General features: G+C 36.8%; 4 protein-coding genes across 7 annotated transcripts; 1 reads left to right on the top strand and 3 right to left on the bottom strand.

Annotated features, from left to right (window-relative positions):
- Positions 1 to 1,757: 1,757 nt before the first annotated feature.
- Positions 1,758 to 4,098, bottom strand: LOC124308044 (muscle-specific protein 20). The gene is made up of 4 exons (XM_046770359.1): positions 3,940 to 4,098; positions 3,494 to 3,705; positions 3,266 to 3,386; positions 1,758 to 2,267 (listed from the first exon to the last, which is right to left on the bottom strand). The coding sequence occupies exons 1-4, from the start codon at positions 3,967 to 3,969 to the stop codon at positions 2,076 to 2,078; spliced, it is 555 nt and encodes a 184-aa protein (XP_046626315.1). The 5' UTR covers positions 3,970 to 4,098; the 3' UTR covers positions 1,758 to 2,075.
- A 3,504-nt stretch (positions 4,099 to 7,602) lies between these two features.
- LOC124306818 (60S ribosomal protein L31) lies at positions 7,603 to 8,896 on the bottom strand. Its single transcript, XM_046767855.1, has 3 exons — positions 8,772 to 8,896; positions 8,342 to 8,572; positions 7,603 to 7,787 (listed from the first exon to the last, which is right to left on the bottom strand). The coding sequence occupies exons 2-3, from the start codon at positions 8,563 to 8,565 to the stop codon at positions 7,637 to 7,639; spliced, it is 375 nt and encodes a 124-aa protein (XP_046623811.1). The 5' UTR covers positions 8,566 to 8,572; positions 8,772 to 8,896; the 3' UTR covers positions 7,603 to 7,636.
- A 235-nt stretch (positions 8,897 to 9,131) lies between these two features.
- LOC124306815 (THO complex subunit 2) lies at positions 9,132 to 17,742 on the top strand. Of its 4 annotated transcripts, XR_006908690.1 has the most exons (29): positions 9,132 to 9,289; positions 9,447 to 9,490; positions 9,822 to 9,913; positions 10,078 to 10,191; positions 10,274 to 10,389; positions 10,526 to 10,656; positions 10,819 to 11,198; positions 11,293 to 11,471; positions 11,895 to 12,487; positions 12,606 to 12,840; positions 12,970 to 13,087; positions 13,176 to 13,338; positions 13,422 to 13,603; positions 13,672 to 13,956; positions 14,040 to 14,152; positions 14,249 to 14,444; positions 14,524 to 14,652; positions 14,734 to 14,862; positions 14,980 to 15,237; positions 15,369 to 15,520; positions 15,605 to 15,734; positions 15,864 to 15,969; positions 16,091 to 16,125; positions 16,215 to 16,337; positions 16,419 to 16,479; positions 16,787 to 16,848; positions 17,137 to 17,213; positions 17,289 to 17,353; positions 17,602 to 17,742. XR_006908690.1 is itself a non-coding variant. In XM_046767850.1 (28 exons), the coding sequence occupies exons 1-28, from the start codon at positions 9,225 to 9,227 to the stop codon at positions 17,630 to 17,632; spliced, it is 4,287 nt and encodes a 1,428-aa protein (XP_046623806.1). In that variant the 5' UTR covers positions 9,132 to 9,224; the 3' UTR covers positions 17,633 to 17,742. The 4 variants fall into 4 exon arrangements, 3 of the variants coding, with proteins under 3 accessions (XP_046623806.1, XP_046623807.1, XP_046623808.1); XM_046767850.1 differs by lacking the exon at positions 17,137 to 17,213; XM_046767851.1 differs by lacking the exon at positions 17,137 to 17,213 and having other exon boundaries at positions 17,583 to 17,742.
- A 254-nt stretch (positions 17,743 to 17,996) lies between these two features.
- On the bottom strand, positions 17,997 to 19,974 carry LOC124306817 (uncharacterized). The gene is made up of 4 exons (XM_046767853.1): positions 19,687 to 19,974; positions 18,891 to 19,557; positions 18,555 to 18,685; positions 17,997 to 18,476 (listed from the first exon to the last, which is right to left on the bottom strand). Exons 1-4 carry the CDS (start codon positions 19,719 to 19,721, stop codon positions 18,017 to 18,019), a joined length of 1,293 nt encoding a protein of 430 aa, XP_046623809.1. The 5' UTR covers positions 19,722 to 19,974; the 3' UTR covers positions 17,997 to 18,016.
- Positions 19,975 to 21,659: the final 1,685 nt, after the last annotated feature.

Genomic DNA, 21,659 nt, shown 5'->3' with positions numbered 1-21,659 from the left:
GCGACTCGATTATACATTCATGGACGATGCGCTAACGGACGCTTTGGTAGATGATTTATTTCTGCGTGTATTTTCGAAAGCAAGGACATTTTTCAACGCGATTTATAGAGCGAGAGAATCGCTCGTTCAATCACGTTTCAAATTATTTCTTTAACCGCGGAATAAAATTTTGAAACCTCCCCGAATATCTGAGTTGTAGATTTATTTGGTATATAATGTTTAACTAACTGTGTCTACGCCACTCGAGTTTCCGGTCCGGGTGGTTATTTTTGTGAAATGTGGAATCCCAGTCCCCCGGACTGATTTTGGGAAAGAAGATTGTACGATCACGTCAATCAGTTGTCGAATAACTGCGGCCACGCAACTATTGAATACGTATCGAGATCGATAGTGGCAAGATATCGGTGCCGATATAAGGTGATGTAATTTCATCTGTCTTCATAATTATTTCGTTACAACATTATTCGGTAATTCCGTGTATCCCCCTATAAATATTTGGCAAGGGGAACTATTTATAAAATCCAAAATAAAACTGATTCACTGGGTAACTATACGGGTAATAAATAACCAGCCTACACGTATATCTGTGGGTGTATATTTTATCCCGCAGAGCTTATTATACAATCCACATCACATCCGTCCGTGTAATCCTGCAGCGCAAGCTGGGGGGAGGAAAAACCCGAAATTACGCAACAGCGGGAGAAAACGAAAATTCAAATCTACCGAGCAACTGAGCATTGACGATAAAGCGAATAAAATTGACCGAGAAAGAAAATGTGGTACAACATGCAAAGCCAAGAGCGTAACTCGCTGTGAAATCCGATAAGCCATCGAAGATGAAATCAAATATTCGTGTAACTATATTTACAACCAGACCTTGAATCACGGGCATTTGAAAATATATGTAAAACTAGTCGCTGACGGAGGTCCTGCATCACTCTTAAGAATTTTGGATAGGTAAAGGAAGACGATTGAAATACATTGAATACTCAAGGCTGCCAAGCTGATTATCAACGCTTTTCAAAGTCAATTATCATTCCGTACTATACCGAGGGGCGGCTACAATTTTGTAATAAATATTTATATAATATCGAGGATAAATACAACACCTGTATAACGATTATGCCGTTTCATCCCTTAACCAATACAGAAGTATGAACAGTTGTAACACTTATTTATAAACGGTGTGAAAAGTTTTCGCGGTGGCAAAAGGGGGGGTTGGCTGCGGTTGTGTTATACCCAAACCGTTTGAAAGTCTCACGTTCGCACAGATATTATTGGAGTCTGACGAAACTCGCGTCGATGAATGTATTTCCATCCAACGCATACCTAGACGTACGTAAAATCCATGCGCACCTACCTTATATGTACGTATTTGGGAATATTGTGCGTTGAATTTTGCGCTTTGTTAACGCGAAAATTACACTCGCCTATCAAATTTCACGAATGACAGTCACTCTTGCGTGCGCGCCTTGGATTTAATTCAATAATACGACACGCGCAGTAATTAGATTATTCGGTTCTGTCTCGATGTAAAATGATAATCATTGAACTGCGAACGTTCTCCGACCGATCCTATGAATTATTACACCTCTTCAAACTAGTTTTGACTTTCGACAGACGGTAATAATCTGATATTTATAACGATCATTCAAACATCATTGAAATTTCGCTGGATTAATCTACACAAGCATATGCACGCAAAGAGGAACAAATTGCGGTTGATTGGCTGTAGAAAATAACAAAGGGTGAGTAAATACGAACGAAAGTTTGGCTGATTTTATTAATAATTTAACTGTCTAGCTTGAGGACAATTAACATTGTGGAAAACTTTCGAATAATGTAAATAATACCGTTATATTATTTTTCAGTTACAAAAATTAAAATAAATAAATATATAATATATATATATATATACATACAAAATATAAATTTATGTTTGTGCGGAGTGGGAGAAGGCATCTCTGCAGATATATGACTGTCGTTATCGTTATCGTTGTTGTTGTTGTTGTTGTTGTTGTTGTTGTTGTTGATGGTTGATTGATTTTTCACGTACGCTTATTACGATCGACTGTTTACTTTCCCAGGAGGATTTTGCGGGTTGCTCCAAGGCTCTGTCCAGCCTGGGTAGCTCCCTTGTTGGAACCAGCCTGAAGACCGATGACTCCTTGTCCTGCACGAAGGGTCTCCTCGGAGAAGTCACGCTTGCATTCTTCGGAGGGCTTGGGTCCTAGGTAAGGTCCCTTCCATTCCTCGTGTCTGTACGTCTGCGTAGAAAAACAAAAAAAAAAAAAAAATTAAAAACATAATCACAAGTATCAAGTTTACGTAGAGTAATCGAAAGAAGGGAACGAATTAAGCGTGTAACGCTGCCCGATGTTTATCGCATATCGCATAAATTTTTCACCTATAAAAAGCTCAGCCTCCGAATAATTTATCGTTTCGTTCGTGTGAAGTTGTAAAATCTTTTTCCGCCGGTTCATTCGGCAGCAATCTTTATCGGTCGTAATAGTTTTAAGAAGGCTTGGAACGATTGTTAAGGATATCAGAAAATTATCGCGCATCTAAAGGATTCAGTCGTCACTTGTCATACTATTGTAAAAAATAACGTCACTATTAGGTTTTTTATTTTGACGTTCGTTCGACTCGAATGGTATACATGAGACGTCGTATCGGCTAATTTTGTTTTTGAAAATAATTTTTCACAGATTACGGGAAAAAAATGTGATAAATTTTTTTCAAATTCTGTTCAAACTGTTTACACGCGATTCTGACTATTTATGTGTTGTTGGAAAATAAGACTATAATGATTACTTGATTTGTCTTACGGTACATCAAATAGTGCAATCACATTTGGTACTTTTAAATTTTCACGGTAAATATATTGTCTCTCGCAAGTTTTACTATAGTCGACGATTTTCGCGCGTGTATATACAAGTCTTTTATGCAAATAAAAAAAAGTTACGTACAACGTAAACTAAAGGTTACATAACGTCTAGTTTATGTTGCGAATTAAGAGCAGCCCGACGAAAGTGGGGCGTGAAGGCTTCGCGCGCTGCCTGGACCAGAATGGAATAGCACAAGATATTTTTGGTGATTTGTAAAATGGCCGATGCGCGGAAAGAGAAAACTATAAGATAGGCATGACGATTGGAGGGCGGGATTCGCGATTCCAGGAATTAACAATTTTTCGTAATTTTCGTTGAAAACATTTCAGTCAACCGGACAGTCAATCGATGTAGCGAATAATGAATAGTTAACGCACCTGTCGACCAAGAGCGAAGAGAGTTGTGGTCACTTGGGAGATGTCCTTCTTCTCCCAAAGATCGACTGTCTGGAAAACGTCGACGTCTGCCACTCCGTATTCTTTCAAAGCTTTCTGGAACCTGAAAGCAGGACGAATCAATTAACAATCCTGGAATAATTTTCAAACGAGCTTAGAATAATTATTTACGCTCGATATCCGATACGATATTTGTATAATTGTACTCACACGTTGATGTTCTCCATCATTTTGAATTGTCCACCGGTGCTGTTGATCTTGGGGATGGAACCAGGCTTCAGCTTGTTCATCAGCTGACAAAGGACTTGTCCGTCACGGAGAACATCTTCGTAGGCCTCGTTGGCGAAGAGTTTCTTTCCAAGGATGGACTCGATCCATTCCTTGGCCTCTTTCTCCTGTTCGGGGTCGCGTTTTCCTGCGAGCTGTCAACGACGAAAAGTGTAAGAATACAAGCATAAAATTTTGGTAAAATTGCGTCACGGTAGGTATGTATAATCAGAGTTGTCCGATTGAAAGAAAAGCTTCGGTTCCATCGGAGTGAGAAGAGAATTAAATTTAAAAATGAACGAACTCCTTTCAATCGGAACGATACTCTTTATTTCCGGTGAATGTAGACGAAGAGATTTTTCTCCGATGATATCTCGTTATGCGTATACCTTGGCACGGACTTGACGTTCTAGAGCCATCTTGACTTGCTTTCTGCAGAGGACTGAAGTGTCGAGGACGTTCGCCAACCGTTCTTATACCCCATCGCAACGCAGCGCAACGCAACGAATCCTGCCCACGCTTTCGTCTCTCCAACTCCGCGTAAGCTCACTGTTTCCACAATTTTCGATTCTAATATTAGCACATTATTCATTTGGGTATAACAACTCGTTGATGATTTGCTAAATACCGCCGCCATCTCTGCATATAGTAAATATAGATCGTATCCAGCTGGCGTTATGCGTTGGCGATGTACAACTTACGCGCGAATCTGAGTATAAATGGAAGAAAATAAAGAAAATTTCATCGCAAACCCGACATGCTCCAAATTACAGTCCCGCTTCTTTAAATAGGTATGCAGCGATACGGGGCGGATTGTTTGTTTAGTTGTTTTTGTTGTCGTTATTATCGTTAAACTCATTGCGCTACGCGCACACCGTAAAGGGTGGCAAGTGTAATGCAGTTTTAAAAATTGTGACAGCAGCTGCGGTGTAAATCCGTGAAACTGGGGTAACACCTTTTGTTTACGCGAGACGGGAAAACTAATCGACGTTTAGGAGTTCATGCCAATGTGCATACGTAATGTGCACAATTATGCAACGCCCCGTTTAGTTTAATTATACGAGAAATATTTACTTCTGGAATAACTCGGCAGTTGACTCAGGTTTAAATATACCCCGCATCTGCGGGGCCCCGATTATAATTATAGGTATATACCAGTCGCTACAATATTCCCCAAGATACCGAAAGATTTTATGACATTTTTACGATTTCAATCCCGATCGCCGAAGTCTTCGGAGTAGCAGGAATTTTCAACATTCACAGCGTAGCTGTAGCGCTATCAATTGTTTCCTACGAAACGTTGTTTCTCTTCTTAAGAATAAATGTAATTATAGAAGGAAGAACGCGATATAACGATTTAACGGAAAACTAAAAATTCGATGCTTATTCTACGACGTGTGAAACATGGCCGAAGAATGTCGTACGTCGAGTACGAAGAATAACAGTATACACGAATAGTGGTTGGTTAATGTTGGTGAGTAGAACCAGCGAGGTGTCAAAAAATAGAAAAATGTCATAATCCATGCCCTAGCTCAAACCTAGATACGAAATGGGCCAGGAGAATTTATCAACTATACAAAGTGTGACCTTGTACTAATTTATACTCGAATTTATATCACATTTTTTCTTCCCAGCACAGAATTCAGTCATTTCTCAAAGGTCTCGAAGGACGGTCCTTTCTGCATACCCTAGTGCACAAATACTTTTAGACTATACAAACACTGAGGAGTCATAATTATAACCAGGAACCGCACTTCTATCCGCTATAGTCAAGGGTTTTATTTATTTCTATTAATACAATAAATGTGACAGTTGTTGGAATTAATTCTTCTATTGCAATATTATACCTCCAAGTGATTTCCACACAAAGATGTACAGGGACCTATCTATATTCTGTTTACGAAATACTCGCGTTCAGTTTCAACACTTAAAAATCATCCAACAGTCTCCTACTTTGTAATTGTTTGCTGAGATTTATACGCATGCAAGTTGTAGTTCTTATGACTTGCTGTCGCGCTGCCAAGGCAAGTTTAAACTCGAATAAATGAATTTATGGTGTGTGTATGCCGTGACGTATGCTGCAGTTTCAAGAATATAATAGTCATCGATACACCACTAAAATTTTCTCTCAATTTGTCGTCATGGTCCGTAAAAAAATTACCTGAAACAAATCCATACCAGGAACTGTTTTTTAAAATTTTCTGCAAACCGCATTAGATTTTCTAATTTTAGTAGAAACTCTGTGAGAGGTTTGTATTTGTTTTTCAAAAACGTTATCAAGAATGTGTAAAAATAAAATAGACCAGCAGAGAAAACACGTGTAAAAAATACAGCTGTCTTTCTCTATGGTGACAAATTTACCCAATCAATTTTTGGAACTAGTAGAATTGAGGATGATCGAAAGCCGCAAACCGATTTCTAATTTTGAAATATTCGACGACATATACGGTAAGCATAAGAAATTTGCAATGTGTATAAAAAAAAGAAACCATTTCCTACGAATTCGAACAATTTATTTATTTTCACATTCGCAACATATCCAGTTAAACAAAATAACATCGGAGTTTTGCGATAGCCATATTCGTAGTCGTCGGTAAACTTGTAATAACGTAGAGAATTCGGCGGTCGAAATCAGAGGCAAGGTTGGTGAGCATCGGTTGAGTGGGTCGAGGGATATTTTTTACTTTCTTGGTCGCCGCCACGACGTTAGTAGGCGTTCGTCGCTTCCACGAGCTGCAAAATTCTGCAGATTGATTGGAGGCTATAAAAATCACAGGAGGCCGCATGCGCTTTTTCCCCCCGTTCAATCTTTACCTAAGAAGGCGCGAAACATATCTCATTGCGAATAATTTCCAGCGTCCTCGCCGAGCGATACGTTTTAAATTATACGTCAGATTTACCAGCGGGTACGTTTTTACGCAATATATTTGAAAGAATTTTCTTATTCTCGTTTCACATAACGTTTGTATAGGTAATACATTTTCGTTTTTCCTAATTATGTTTTCTAGACGTACCTAAGCACATGTCGCGAGTTTGGTGACGTCAGGGGTGCGGAAATTTCCTTTACAAAACTTTGCACGTCGCGTATTATGCCTAGGTATCTTAAAATAGGAGATATCGGTAGACTATTTTCTCACTTTTCAACAGAATTCAAACGTCGGCGAGAACAAAGTTGAACTCAAGCCTTAGATTAAATATCGGTGTTGATTTGGCTGAAAGTAGTGAAAATTGGAGATTGGTTATCAACGATAATCAACCGATTTTTTCCCCGATAATCCATACAGTCTGAACAATGCATTTACCATGTTAAAATTTCCTTTCATCATCTATCTATTACCCCGTAACATTTCAACTAACAGACTAGTTACAAATCATAATCAGACTTGAAACGTCGCTGGCAGAATATCCAACGTAATAACGCTACTTTATTAACAGATCACTATCAAACGACGTGCGTAAAATCAGTATCAGAGCCATATTCGGATTAAAAATCAATCTTTCTTTCGCGGACCCGGTACATTAAATTTAAGAACTAATCTGACGTGTTACAACTGAATAATAAATAATCACTCATTGTCAATATTTTCATAAGTTTGCGTTGTTACTCTTATTTTAGAATACAAATCACAATCTAATATTATTTGGAATTGTATATCGCAACCATTGCGACAGGCTTCTATGGTCGGCTAATGAAAATTTCGACAGTGATTTCATGCCATCCTAATCTTACCCAAATAATCGATATTTCGAATTATAGTAACATAGGTGAACTTTTCTCAGGTTGACGAGAGAAGCGACCACTCTGGTTAATAATTTCAAAGTTGTTGATTCTCTAATTGATCGATCGAAATGTAGTTCTAATTTTTAGTAGTTTGTCAATACGATTTGAAAACCGCCTTGAGTAATTAATAACTTGGCTCGATTGTGATTGCTAAAGAGTGTGTCATTTAAAAATTAGAATAATCAATGATGATCCAGAACACTTTGAATGAAAAAGATGGGATCATAGCGTCAAGGATAGGGCAATGATATGTGAACAAAAACTGTGGTGATATTAGCCAAAATTATTTATTGCTCAAGAATAAATTATTCTTGACTAGCATCCACATTTTCTGTCTGGAGTCCCTTGAAGGTGGCAACAGGGATGTATGTAACTAGTGTGTACAATTTGTTTGCAGAGTCTTCGTCGTCGTTCCTTCTCCTGCTAAGGCGGACGCGAACACGGAAGGGGACATTTCTGAAAGCAAGAATGAAAAATATTTAATACAATTTGAGTACAGGTATTACAACAGTATTTATTTCAATTTTACAATGTCAACGAGTCCACCAACTAGACTGTGAAGTAATTGTAATTGTATTTAAATGGGATGTGAAAGACTGCCATCTAAAATCAACTAGGACACAACTGCCGTTTGTAAATCAATTAGGAAGAGTCTCCATAAATTATTGAAACGGTCAATAAACATGAGGCTAGCTAAGCGTATTAACTTCCGTCCGAAAAGGGAACTTTTGAGCCGAAAAGACTCCTCATCCTGTCAAGTGATTAGACTAAATAACAAAACTTATCCACATCTGCTATCATATATCTTACATAGTGTAACCTTATTGATTACTTGTAACAGCCAGAGGAGCATAATGTGATGCTCACTGGGTTAGAAGTGGTGGACATACAGTTACACAGTAGGGTTAACTTATCGATACGTTTGACATGCTACGTTTTGCGAAATCTATTTATTGGGTAAAGCGTGAACTGGAGTTTAACTGACAACTGTGTTTATTCAGTCAGCATACCTGATTCCCTTGGACCACAGCTGCTTGTTAAGACGTGTGTCGATCCTAACGTCAGGTGTGCCCATTTGTTTTTCGGCGAACTTCCTTATTTCCTTGATAGCTCGAGGTGCCCGTTTCTTGAATCCGACGCCATGCAATCGTTTGTGGAGATTGACCGTATATTCACGTGTCACGACCTCATTCATCGCGCTTTTTCCTTTCTTTTCGCCCGTAGATTTCGCCATCTTATACCTAACCATGTAAACAACGAAAAAGTGGTTAACCTCGTGTGCTGTAGAAAGATCACAGAATAATCTAATTTTCGAGCTACAATATTACTGAATATATATTTGTTGGGGTATTAAGAAGCACTTGGCACTGCCGGCATTAATTATTATTTAACACAGTCGCCGATGTTTTCAGATTTTATTTTCTACAAATTTATCATTACCTCTCCGATAAAATGGAAGTACTCAAAAGAGCCACTAACCGGTTGTGTTCCGAAAACAATCAAGGATTTCCACTCAGAAGGGCATATTCCGTCACCAGGAGCCGAAGAAATTGGACAAATATTATATTTGTGTCCTTTGGGAAATTTTATAAATAATTTGTTATACAATGAATTCAATCTTCAATGATTAATAAAATAACAACCAAACACTGCGACACGAACAATAAAGAATATACTAAAAGTTATAGCGTAATGGGGTGAAAACTGCAAGAACTTTAGCTTCTTCCCTAGTAAGCATCTAGGGATTTTGTTTCTCGAAGAATGGTATAAGATGCCCTGGTCTGATTTTCAACCAGTTTATGAACGCGCACGCGAGCCTGTAAAATGGTCTCCGTTAACCTGCGATGTTGATAGTAATGTTTGTAAGCTAAAATTTGTATAATTAATATTAAAATGGCTGGTAAAATATGGAATTCCGAGTTATGGAAATCATGGGATAAGCATGGAAAAAATGATTTGTAAGTGATTATCAAAATTGCGCCGCGCTCGCATTTGATTAATATTGAATTGATACCTACCTGCCTTCTCTGTGAAATGATGGTTGCAACCACCCAACTTATCTCTCCTGTTTCTCGCTCTTCTCAAGAGTTAATGTCAATTACCAACTGTTTGCAGCCTCAAGTTAATCAAGCAAAAATATAAGGAAGGGAACACAACAGGTATTAATGTATTTCAATATCCCATTTACAGCTGATCTCTACCACCTCACTTTGTCTTTGCGAATATCTTTTTAGCTTTACTTTGCTTTACTACCTCCAAACAAACTTATTCTTTAGCAGAGAACTTTTTTTGAATTTTGTTTTCAATTAACTGTCACATCATTTTGTAAATGTTTAAAGTTTTCAATTTGTACCGTGTGCAGCTGGCGGGTGTACTAAGTGCATGCTGATATGATAGATTCAATCGCTAGACAAAGTCAGATTGTGCGCTTACTTTTTCTGCATAATAAATTAAAATCAACCATTGTTTTTATGCTTTCAATAATTTCAGAATGGAGAAAGGGTTTATACCAATTGATATCAAATGGAATCCGAGGAAACGTAAAAAAGGATAGTGTAGTGTCGACACTTGGTGAACTTATGGTAAGGCAAATCAATCGTTTGCCCTTATAGCTCACATATCTCGAAACTATTGATGTTTTAATTCAAGTTTAAACACTTTATATTAAAAAGAAACTCATTACTGTGATCATTTAATGATTATGCAGTTGTTCAAATCATTGTTAAATTACATATTTTTTTTACAGAATATTGATGGTGCGATTCCATCAGCTGTTGTAGACATATTTACATTAATCGATGCTGAAGCGCATAATGAGGATAGAAACAATTTGTATTACATTGTCAAAGAATCGGAAAAGGTAATACTTGATTGCAAGCAACAAAAACGAATGTAGGTCATTTCCTTAGTGTGGCATACTAATCAGTATTTCTCTTTTTCAGTTTCTCACAGATAGAATCTTGAAAGAGCGTCTGGAAATTGATACTCTTCAAGATGTTGGGACGTTGAAGAATCGCAATTTTCAAACTAAGTTCATCAAAGTTAAAACCAAACTCTAGTACGTATGATTTTTTGATAAGAACATCATCTGTTACATCTCACTAGATTTAGTATACATAAATTTGGTTTTACCTCAAATTCTTACCACCTATCAACTGCTTGCAGTAATCTGTAATATCAATTTATTATTTCAGCTACAAACAGCGAAAATTCAATTTGTTTCGCGAAGAGAGCGAAGGATATTCTAAACTGATTGTTGAATTAAATCAAGAATATCAAGAAAATGAAGTTGCATCTACCTTGGAGATTGTCAAGTCTCTCATTGGTATGATATAGGCACTGAGTATTTGACTACTATTAAGACATTGTTTCTTTTCCAAGATTTCGCAACGAAGAAAAAACTTGATAAACTTGAGATAAAACTTATTCGCTCCTACTACATGCCAAAGTGTGTGACGTTTAATTAATATATTGATATTAATTTCAGGTTACTTTAATCTTGACCCTAACAGAGTTCTTGATATTTTGCTGGAAACATTTGAAAATCGGCCAGATGACGACAGTTTATTTATTCCTCTCATTCGCTCTTACATGAGTGACCAGCAAGTACTTTGCGAAGTTCTAGGCTTTAAATATCGCTCTTCAACAGCAGCAACCCCATTTTCTTTACAGAAAGTTGCAGCATTGATGTTGCAACATCATGTAATCAAACTGGACGATATTTTACCCTGGCTTGTGCCAGACGATAAGGATATAATTAAGGATCATGAATTGGCAATGAAACAAGCTAAAGAATATGTTAGAAAGATGAGTGTCATATCCACTAAAGATAAGGAGGAAGTCCCTGAGGAAAAAGATGTCGTACAGGTTTGTATCATTTATCATACTAAATATCATATTGAACTTCTTTTGTATAATTTGGAGTTTAGGTACAGGTGTCCAATAATAATTTATTTGGCAGGATAAGTACGTTACCAATCAAAAATTTGGACTCTGTCAAGCATTATTAGAAGTCGGTGCATGGGACATAGCACAGAATTTATTTAAACGACTACCAGATCATTGCTTTACTGATCAACGACCAATTGCACTGGCACTTTGCAGAATGATTCAGTCAATCATCGAACCAGCCTACAGAAAGTGAGTTCAAAGCTTACAGAATGAATCTTTTTCCCAAAACTAAAGTCAGTCAACTTGTGCATTGGCACTAAGATATTATTTCAAGGGTGACCCAGGACTATTGCTCCATAGGCTACCAATGTATTTTTCATTAAAATCTGCGATTGAGACGTTTTTACTTCTAATCGAAAATTTGTGTTTTGCGAATTACAGCTATTTGAAATTGGCTAATCCGGTAGTATTTTATGGCTCCGAACAGAGCTGGTGGATCGTAATTTGATCATTGTACTCTTGGCAACTGTCCTGAGCCATCAGCTGTCACCGAATACTAAATAATAAATATATATAACAAATTCACGTCTAAAAAAATTCACGGCATATAATGTAACATACCATTGACAGTATAATTTTTATGCAGAATAACATTCAAGTATCGATTTCCAGATACTGCATCATATCACCAAAGTTACCTGGTAGAAAAGTGCCGCCAATGAAAAGCCCTCTAGCTCCACTGCCTTTTTATAAATTGGACGACATACACGATCGTTTACTGCCAATGCTGATGATACTTGGACCTAACTTACATCACGATGCAATTTTGATGTACAAAATTATGCGTCTGTGTCACGTTGCTATCAAGCAATGCGAATTGGACTCAAATAAGCAACCTATAAGCAAAGAAAACAATCTTTACTATGATGTGCTTACAATTTTGGATGTGGCACTACTGCCCTCTCTTTCGTTTATGGATTGCAACTGTTGCGTAGCTGAAGAGATTTGGAATATACTAAAATTTTACCCTTACCAAAGCCGGTACTGTCTTTACGCACGATGGAAAAATGATACACCTTTACAACATGCAGCGTTGCTTAGAAAAAGAGCAGATGCTCAAAAAAAGATTAAGTCAATAATGAAGCGCGTCAGTAAAGAGACCATAAAACCAGTAGGAAGATCTATTGGCAAGCTGACCCATTCTTCCCCTGGAGTTTTGTTTGATTATGTACTGATACAAATTCAATTGTACGACAACCTTATTGGTAGGTAACAGTAGATATTGTTTGCCAAACAATTCTGATCAAATTTTATTTTAGTAATAATATAATGTACAAAGATCTTTCAACGTCTTAATTAATAAAACTATTGAATCCTCCTTAGGGCCTGTGGTGGATTCCCTTAAATATTTGACAAACATCTCGTATGACATACTTGGCTATTGCCTGGTAGAAGCTTTAGCTGGAGCTGACAGGGACAGATTTAAGCATGACGGTACAAGCATTTCTCTCTGGTTACAGTCACTTGCTTCTTTCTGTGGAGCTATCTTTAAAAAATACAACATTGAGCTTACTGGACTTCTACAATATGTGGCCAATCAACTTAAGGCACAGAAAAGGTAGACTCTTTCATTTTGTGCATTTAGCAATACGCTGGATTGGAATTATTTTATTTTAAACTACATATTTTCATATGGCAATGTCAGTTGAGTCATATATTAGACACATTTTTCTGTTCTTACTTGCAGCTTAGATTTGTTAATTGTAAAGGAAATTGTGCAGAAAATGGCTGGTATAGAAGCCGCTGAAGAAATGACTCGTGAACAATTGGATGCAATGGCAGGCGGGGATCTCCTCAAAAATGAAGTAATTACATGCATGATTTAACTTACCCTAGCAGCTTGGTAAAAGTGAAACTAGTTATAACTTTGGACTGTGATCACATTTTTTTCAGGCTGGATACTTCAGTCAAGTTCGAAATACGAAAAAATCATCACAGCGTTTGAAAGATGCTCTGTCAGAACATGACTTGGCCGTAGCTCTTTGTCTACTCATGGCCCAACAAAAACACTGTGTTGTATACAGAGAAACCGACAAGTCTCACCTCAAGCTTGTAGGTCCGTATTCAAACAATTACTGTTTGACACATTTCAATGAAGTTTTCTTAAAGTTAAAAATAAATCATTCATTTATGCAACAGGTAAATTATATGACCAGTGTCAAGATACACTCGTTCAATTTGGCACATTTCTTGGATCAACCATGACTGTGGACGAATATGTAGAACGGCTACCGTCGATACACTCCATGCTTCAAGATAATCACATACATTCTGATGTCGCATTTTTTCTTGCACGACCAATGTTTGCTCATGCCATTAATGTAAGTTCTGCCACAAGTCAAGTTTTTTTTGTAAATTATTTATCTAATTCAGAATTTGTGGCTTCCAGATAAAGTACGATTCACTTAGGAAAGCTGATCCTAATTATAAAAAAATGTCAAGCGCATTGAAACAGGCGAAGTACGCTGAAGCAGCACAAGCTGTTATGGCTCCTGTTGCTCTTTCTGTCAGACCATTACACCCACTTAAAGTATGGGAAGATATTTCACCACAATTTTTAGTGACTTTCTGGTCACTTACAATGTATGATTTGTATGTTCCTGTTGAGAGCTATGAAAGAGAAATAAACAAGCTCAAACAGCTTGCTTTGCAGGCTGCTGATTCCAAAGATATGGTTAGTTACTTCAAAGTTAGCACTACAGATTTCTATGCTAGTTAAATTTGATACTTATTTTTTTGACCAATCGATTTTACTAGAACATGAGCAAGGGCAAAAAGGAACAAGAACGTTATACGACTTTGACTGAAAAACTGCAGGATGAGAAGAAAAAACAAGAAGAACACGTTGGGAAAGTTTTTGCCTATTTAAGGTGAATAAGATTCTATCCTTAAGAATTTCAATTCGCAATACTTTCTCTGATATGATTAACTTCACTAACCTTTGTTAATACTGGCAATGCTTTCAGGCAAGAAAAAGACTCATGGTTTTTGTCGAGGAGTGCTAAATCCGCTAAAAATGAAACTATTACACAATTTCTACAGTTATGTTTGTTTCCTCGGTGCACATTTACAACTGTTGACGCTATGTACTGTGCCAAATTTGTACACACTATTCACTCTCTGAAAACTGCGAATTTCTCTACACTTCTCTGCTATGATAGAGTAAGTAATGCACTAGCAATGTTCTATCACATTAGCAGTTGAATACTTTCAGATTTTGACCAAAAGCTTATGGTTCTAGCTCTTCTGTGATATCACTTACTCGGTAACATCATGTACAGAAAATGAAGCTAATCGATATGGTAGATTTTTATGCGCTATGTTGGAAACTGTGATGCGATGGCATTCCGAAGAAGCTCTTTTCGATAAGGTATAATAGAAAAATATTTCCTATTACATTATAAAACAGTTAACTTGGTTAATGTTTGGTTAAAATATATTATTCATTCAGGAATGTAGTAACTACCCTGGTTTTGTGACCAAATTTCGTGTCAGCAATCAGTTCTCAGAAGCAAATAACATGGTTGGATTTGAAAATTACAGACACGTCTGTCACAAGTGGCATTACAAAATAACAAAGGTATGGTTTCAAAATTTCAGACTAAGCAAGGGTATGTTGGGTCATGGGTCTAATGTTCATGAGCACATAATCATGTTCCTGAGTTGTGCAGTGCTAATGCTAATTATTTGTTCTCAGGCTATCGTTGTTTGCCTCGATTCAAAAGATTACGTGCAAATAAGAAATTCCTTGATAATACTTATCAAAATACTACCACATTTTCCCGTTCTGGCAAAACTCTCGCAAATACTTGAAAGAAAAGTTGAAAAAGTACGTGAAGAGGAGCGTGGTCAGCGCCAAGACTTGCATGTATTAGCAACATCCTACAGTGGACAATTGAAGGCAAAAACACCAAGTATGATCCGTGAATCAGATTTTCATCACGTTGGCGACAAGGTCAGTATTGTTTCTGCTCACTTGTGTGTGAAGTTGAAGTAATTTTGGTTACATACGTTTTGAGACCTTGAAACTCCTGCAATCCCTATCAATATAGTGAGTTAATTATATGGTTATTGATATTTGTATAGGCTGGAAAAAACCTTGAATCGTCTAATGACGATAGTGTGGAAAAAGTTAGTAATGGAGTTGCAATCAAAGAAGTTAATAATGGAGATACTCGTACAGAAAAAGATGGACAGGAATTACGTGAAAAACGCAGCATATCAGGCCAAACCCATCAGTAAGAAACATATTTTAATTAGGTAATGGAATGATATTCTGAAAAATGTGATTTTAACTTACACGTTTCTATTACCTTGAACAGTGACAGTACTGAAAAACTCCGTAAAAAAGAAGAAAGTAAAGATCTGATAGAAGGAAGGGAGAAGTCAATTAAAAAAGAAGAACCAAAATCAGATGATACGACTGATAAAAAGGAACGAAAATATTACAAGGTAATGTGCAGAGTTCTACTTTGTAAATTTATATGAACTATATGCTGTGTTGTAATGAAGCGAATATCAGAGCTTGTTATTAGAATCTTTATAATCGTTGAATGCACTAATTTGAATATCATGTTTAAGGATGAACATTATTATGGTGGAGCTGTTGACAATTTGGATCGTGATCTTTCGAGTGTGTCTAATAGCAGTGGTAGTTCGGGTCCATCACAAGATGCACCTGAGAGAGGTACGTAAAATATATTACGTGTAAAAATATGGAATCTACGAACCTACAAAAGTATCGTGGAACACGTATGTATATTATTCTGTCCGATTGTTTGATTATCCTGTTACTTTATTTGTTTTAGATACTAAACGAAGGAAAGTCGAAAATGTTCCCAAAGTACGTTAATTACTATCATTTACTCCTTAACAACCATTGACATCTTGTCATTATCTACAGTATCTTATTCTTTGATTTTGGTGGTGCAGAATAAACAAGAGAATAGGAGAACAGAAGTAGCTGCTGAAAAGAAGGAACGTTCTGGGAAAACAAAAGTGCGAACAGACGAAGAGAAAGAACTTCGCAGAGAAAGGAAACTTGGTCGTAAAAGGGTATGCTGCTATCTCTGTTACTAATAAAATTTAGTGGTATGTGTATAGGTTCATTTATAAAACATTTGTATCTAATTTCAGGATCGAACAGAAGAGTCTATTGTACCTGCAGAACAAAAACGAAGGAAAGATGACGAAAGAGGTAACTGCATAATTCTTATAATACCAAGCACTTGACAGTTCATGCATCCTAGATTTAGAACTTTGTTCTGTCGTTTTAACAATTTCCCATTTGTACATCTTAGCTAAGTTTCGAAAGATTTATCTAATTGCAAGTTTAAACATTAAATTTGTTGATATATTTTTTTTTTATTTTTGTAAACAGTTCATTGAACTCATGTTACTTCAATGATTCATCATATTTATTGTTCATAGAAATTTTCAGGACGATTACGTATTTTAATCAGTAATGACCACACTATTTTGTATGAAATTAAACTCTGTTTCAGCAAAGGGAACTCATCAAAACGGTGATGTTCCAGAACACAGAGAAAAACATCATTATAATAAGGTCAGTCTATGGTTTGGATTAAGTAAGTATTCTGACTCTTGTTATTGGGCGGGGGGGTTTAGTAGTAGTAGTAGTGATTTTCCCTCATCTTTCGTCGTATGAGAATATATAAAGATTTCGGTTTACTGTAAATACCATTGTACCCCATTTTAACACTGTTATTTCAAGTTATTATTTCTGAATTTGTTTCAACTGTTACAAGGTGATGATTGGAATACAATTTTAATTTAATACTGTGACGTGTTAATTTGTGTTACTTTATCTAACATCAACTGCTTGGCCCCTCAGTTATTAAAGACGTCCGCATCAAGTATGTTGAAAAGACGAGTTGGAAGACAATAACAATGCCCACAAAGAATATATAGGTGATACTAACAAGTACACAAGTCATTTTCAATACATTTACCTACACCGAAAGCTCAGAACCAATATGATTTCAGGAAAAATCTCCATACACAAAGGAACGGGTTCACGAACGAGAAGGACGGGAAACACGCGACAAACAATATCCTTTTCTATCAGTATTAGTGAGTTGACAATAAAAAAGAGTTGAAAATAAAAAAATAAAAGTGGAATGAATAATAGAGCATAGTAATAAATCTGTTGCTGCTGAATCTGTTTATCGGAATAAAAATTATACCCGAAGACTAACGATAAGTTGGAGCACTGAAAGAAGACCGAAAAACACTCTTCGAAAATGAAACTACTGTACTATTCTTAACTGTATTCTATAATTCCTTAACTGATTATTACTAGGCGAAGTTCAGATCCAAAACGGAGGTGATGTAGATCAATGGAAGAAGTTTGACTTACATTTTATATCATATGTTTGAATGTTGTATGTAATTAAGATAGATTTCGGAAACAATAAAGAAGCATAGTGAATAATTTGTATATTACGCTTATATTCAATTTTATACAATAAACTAAATATTCTACACCTTACATATGCTTAATTTTGGTATTATTACTTATAGTTAAGTGAACATTATTCATCGCCTGCTTAGTTGTGTTATTATCTCGTTATATGCAATGTTTTGGTTGAAAAAATATGTAATATTAGTTATAAGAATCGAATTATAATACAAAACTCAGGTAGATTTACATACTCAGTGAGTGACAAAAAATTATGAATACTATATTACACATTTAATTATTCATTCATTTATTATGGAGAAATAGTTATACAGCTCTGAAAATATTGATCTGCTCTTAAACTTTCTGCTTCTAGTCGCCTAAGTCGCATTTTTGCATCTTGCAAGATATCTTCAGTTGAACTACTTTCGCTGTACCCATTATTTGCATTCATGTTTTTGCTATTGGAAGCCCTTGATAATAGAGCCTCCTCTAATTGTCTGGACAATGTAACAACGCGTAACGTTAATTCTTCTATCCTTGATTGTTGTTCTCTAATAAGATTAGTTAATTCTTGCTTTTCTTCATTAAGCAGACGCACTTCTACATTTGACGCGCTAACGGAAATATCTGTTTGCACACACTCGTCTTTTTTTATCGTACTGAACATCGCAGATTGAGCAGGAATTTCATTTCGAACTTTAATTAATTCTTCCTGCAGTTTTTTCACGTCTCCTTCAAATGTTCTGTAACTAACTCGTTCTTTTTGTAACCTAAAAAATTCGCAAGGGTTAATGATATTACAATCAATAATGTTTGTACTTACTAATGCAAATACTCGAGTGACAAACCTATCAGCTTCTTCAGAAAGTAGCCTTTCTTTTACTGATAACTCCAGTTCTCTGCTTGCCAGATTTTGTTCATTTTTCAACTTTTCTCGTACCAGACGATTTTCTTTTGAATCCACAAGTTGCATAAGGTTCTAAAATTGTTGAGTTATCAATTTACTTTTATGATGTAAGCAGTAATTAAGAGATCAATGCATGTGTAAGATCTAAACAAAATTTTACTCTGAACGAGCCAAATGGTAATATATAATTGACACAGTGTGATAAAATAAAATTACTATCAGATACAAAGAGTGACATTTCCATCGCATGTTTACATAAAAAATAAACTTAATGTACCTGTGCATGTTGAAGTTTTCCATTCAGTGAAGCTAATTGTCGTTCTATTGATAATGCCTGTTCCCTTAACTCGAATTCCTTGTTTTTTAACTGAGTACCAAAAAGTTCTTTCTGTTGGAACAATTTTTTCTTTGCATCTAACAGGGCAATTGTTTCAAAAGTCTCGGTTGGAACGATATGATCAGTTTGTGTTTGTTGGTTATTAGTATGTACTTTGTCCGCATCATTTTTATCAAACAATGTATTGGAAAAATATAGAATTAAAGATTTAAGAATGCAGAAAATCAGAGGCGAGTCACCATCAGCGTAATGAGACAAAATATTTTGTCCATTAGGTTTCTCAGGGCTTATTCCCAGAGTTTGAAGTGCGTGATGAACATAGTCGTTTGGCAGCTTATTTTTCTTGCAGTCTTCAGTGCTCTGAGTGTATGCTTCTGCTTGTTGATGTAGGTTAATTAGGAGAGGTGTTTCACTTGCAAAGACCGATAACGTGTAAAAGTAATTATACTTTAGTAAATATTCAGCAATTAACATGTCGTAGACATATTGCTTTGCTGATCTGAAGTCTGTCTTTACTTCACGAGAAGATGCATTGTTTTTAAGAGCGATTACCAAGTTTTGTCTAATATGTGTTCGTATACTTGATATGACTCCAGACTTTTCGAACCTAAAACAAAGGATAAATGATTAACGGGTATAAGCTTAGCTGGTGAGCTTACTTGTCAGATGCTTAAATGAACTGAAAATATAGATTAGAGACCAAAATTCTTATGGTATAAGAGAAAATCTTCGGTACCACGAATGTACTTCTGAGTAATTACTGTTACTCATGATGAATGTAATTTGTGATTCCCATTCCCAAAATAACAAATATATCTTTGATGTTTATTAAACTTCTGAGTAAACGATCATTCACCCTATACTATACAGTAGTAAACGCCCTTCAGGTTGACACTCACGGCCCGAATCATCGATGTAATGTCGTCGACAAAGAGTTTGTTGTCAGTTATAATTTACTCGTATCTATGGATACCAAGGCCGTTGACCTCCTCGCCCTGATCCACAGTCAACGCCATGGACGGCGCGACGGTTGTCGCCGCTCGGCAAAACAAACCAGAGGATTCAGCGCCTCGTGTGACTGGAAGAAGAACGGACAATTATCATTTGCTCCTAGAAAAAACCATAGCGTTGGCCGTCGTTTATTCTTGATTTTTGAAAGACAAAGTTTTGCTCTGTGAATGCGTTTGATGTACTCATATTAAACTAAGTGTAACTCTTGATCCGTTGATCGCAGCGTATTGGGACTGTGCCCAATCGATTCCTCTCGCAAAATTACGTCGGAATAGTGCATGAAAGAATTTATTCCGGCACTTTTCAAAATCGCGAAAATTTTCGCCTCAAATGCAAAGGGGTTAGCCTTACTTTTTTTTCGGGCAAAAAACTTTTGGTCTCAGATTCGATTTAAACGACCCTTATCTGACCAATTGGACCCTCAGGAACTCAGAACTCGCAGCGAAAAGAGCGTAGGACCAACAGGAGAGAAATGGCGAGCGAAAAAGCACCTGCTGAAAAATGTCGAAAATTCAGGTTCTGGTTTTTTGGCTGTAACTTCTGATGCGTTGATCGCAGCGTATTGGGACTGCGCCCAATCGATTTCTCTCGCAAAATTACATCCGATCAGTGCTACAATTAATTGATTCCAGCACTTTTCAAAATCGCGAAAATTTTCGCCAAAAACACAAAGGGGTTAGCCTTACTTTTTTTTTGGGCAAAAAACTTTTGGTCTCAGATTCGATTTAAACGACCCTTATCTGACCAATTGGACCCTCAGGAACTCAGAACTCGCAGCGAAAAGAGCGTAGGACCAACAGGAGAGAAATGGCGAGCGAAAAAGCACCTGCTGAAAAATGTCGAAAATTCAGGTTCTGGTTTTTTGGCTGTAACTTCTGATGCGTTGATCGCAGCGTATTGGGACTGCGCCCAATCGATTTCTCTCGCAAAATTACATCCGATCAGTGCTACAATTAATTGATTCCAGCACTTTTCAAAATCGCGAAAATTTTCGCCAAAAACACAAAGGGGTTAGCCTTACTTTTTTTTTGGGCAAAAAACTTTTGGTCTCAGATTCGATTTAAACGACCCTTATCTGACCAATTGGACCCTCAGGAACTCAGAACTCGCAGCGAAAAGAGCGTAGGACCAACAGGAGAGTAATAACGAGCGAAAAAGCACCTGCTGAAAAATGTCGAAAATTCAGGTTCTGGTTTTTTGGCTGTAACTTCTGATGCGTTGATCGCAGCGTATTGGGACTGCGCCCGATCGATTTCTCTCGCAAAATTACATCCGATCAGTGCTACAATTAATTGATTCCAGCACTTTTCAAAATCGCGAAAATTTTCGCCAAAAACACAAAGGGGTTAGCCTTACTTTTTTTTTGGGCAAAAAACTTTTGGTCTCAGATTCGATTTAAACGACCCTTATCTGACCAATTGGACCCTCAGGAACTCAGAACTCGCAGCGAAAAGAGCGTAGGACCAACAGGAGAGAAATGGCGAGCGAAAAAGCACCTGCTGAAAAATGTCGAAAATTCAGGTTCTGGTTTTTTGGCTGTAACTTCTGATGCGTTGATCGCAGCGTATTGGGACTGCGCCCAATCGATTTCTCTCGCAAAATTACATCCGATCAGTGCTACAATTAATTGATTCCAGCACTTTTCAAAATCGCGAAAATTTTCGCCAAAAACACAAAGGGGTTAGCCTTACTTTTTTT

Source organism: Neodiprion virginianus, chromosome 6 (assembly GCF_021901495.1).
Source record: "Neodiprion virginianus isolate iyNeoVirg1 chromosome 6, iyNeoVirg1.1, whole genome shotgun sequence".
NCBI classification, from domain to species: domain Eukaryota; kingdom Metazoa; phylum Arthropoda; class Insecta; order Hymenoptera; family Diprionidae; genus Neodiprion; species Neodiprion virginianus.
Note: the sequence above shows the minus strand (reverse complement) of the source record. Positions and strands in the feature narration are given on the sequence as shown.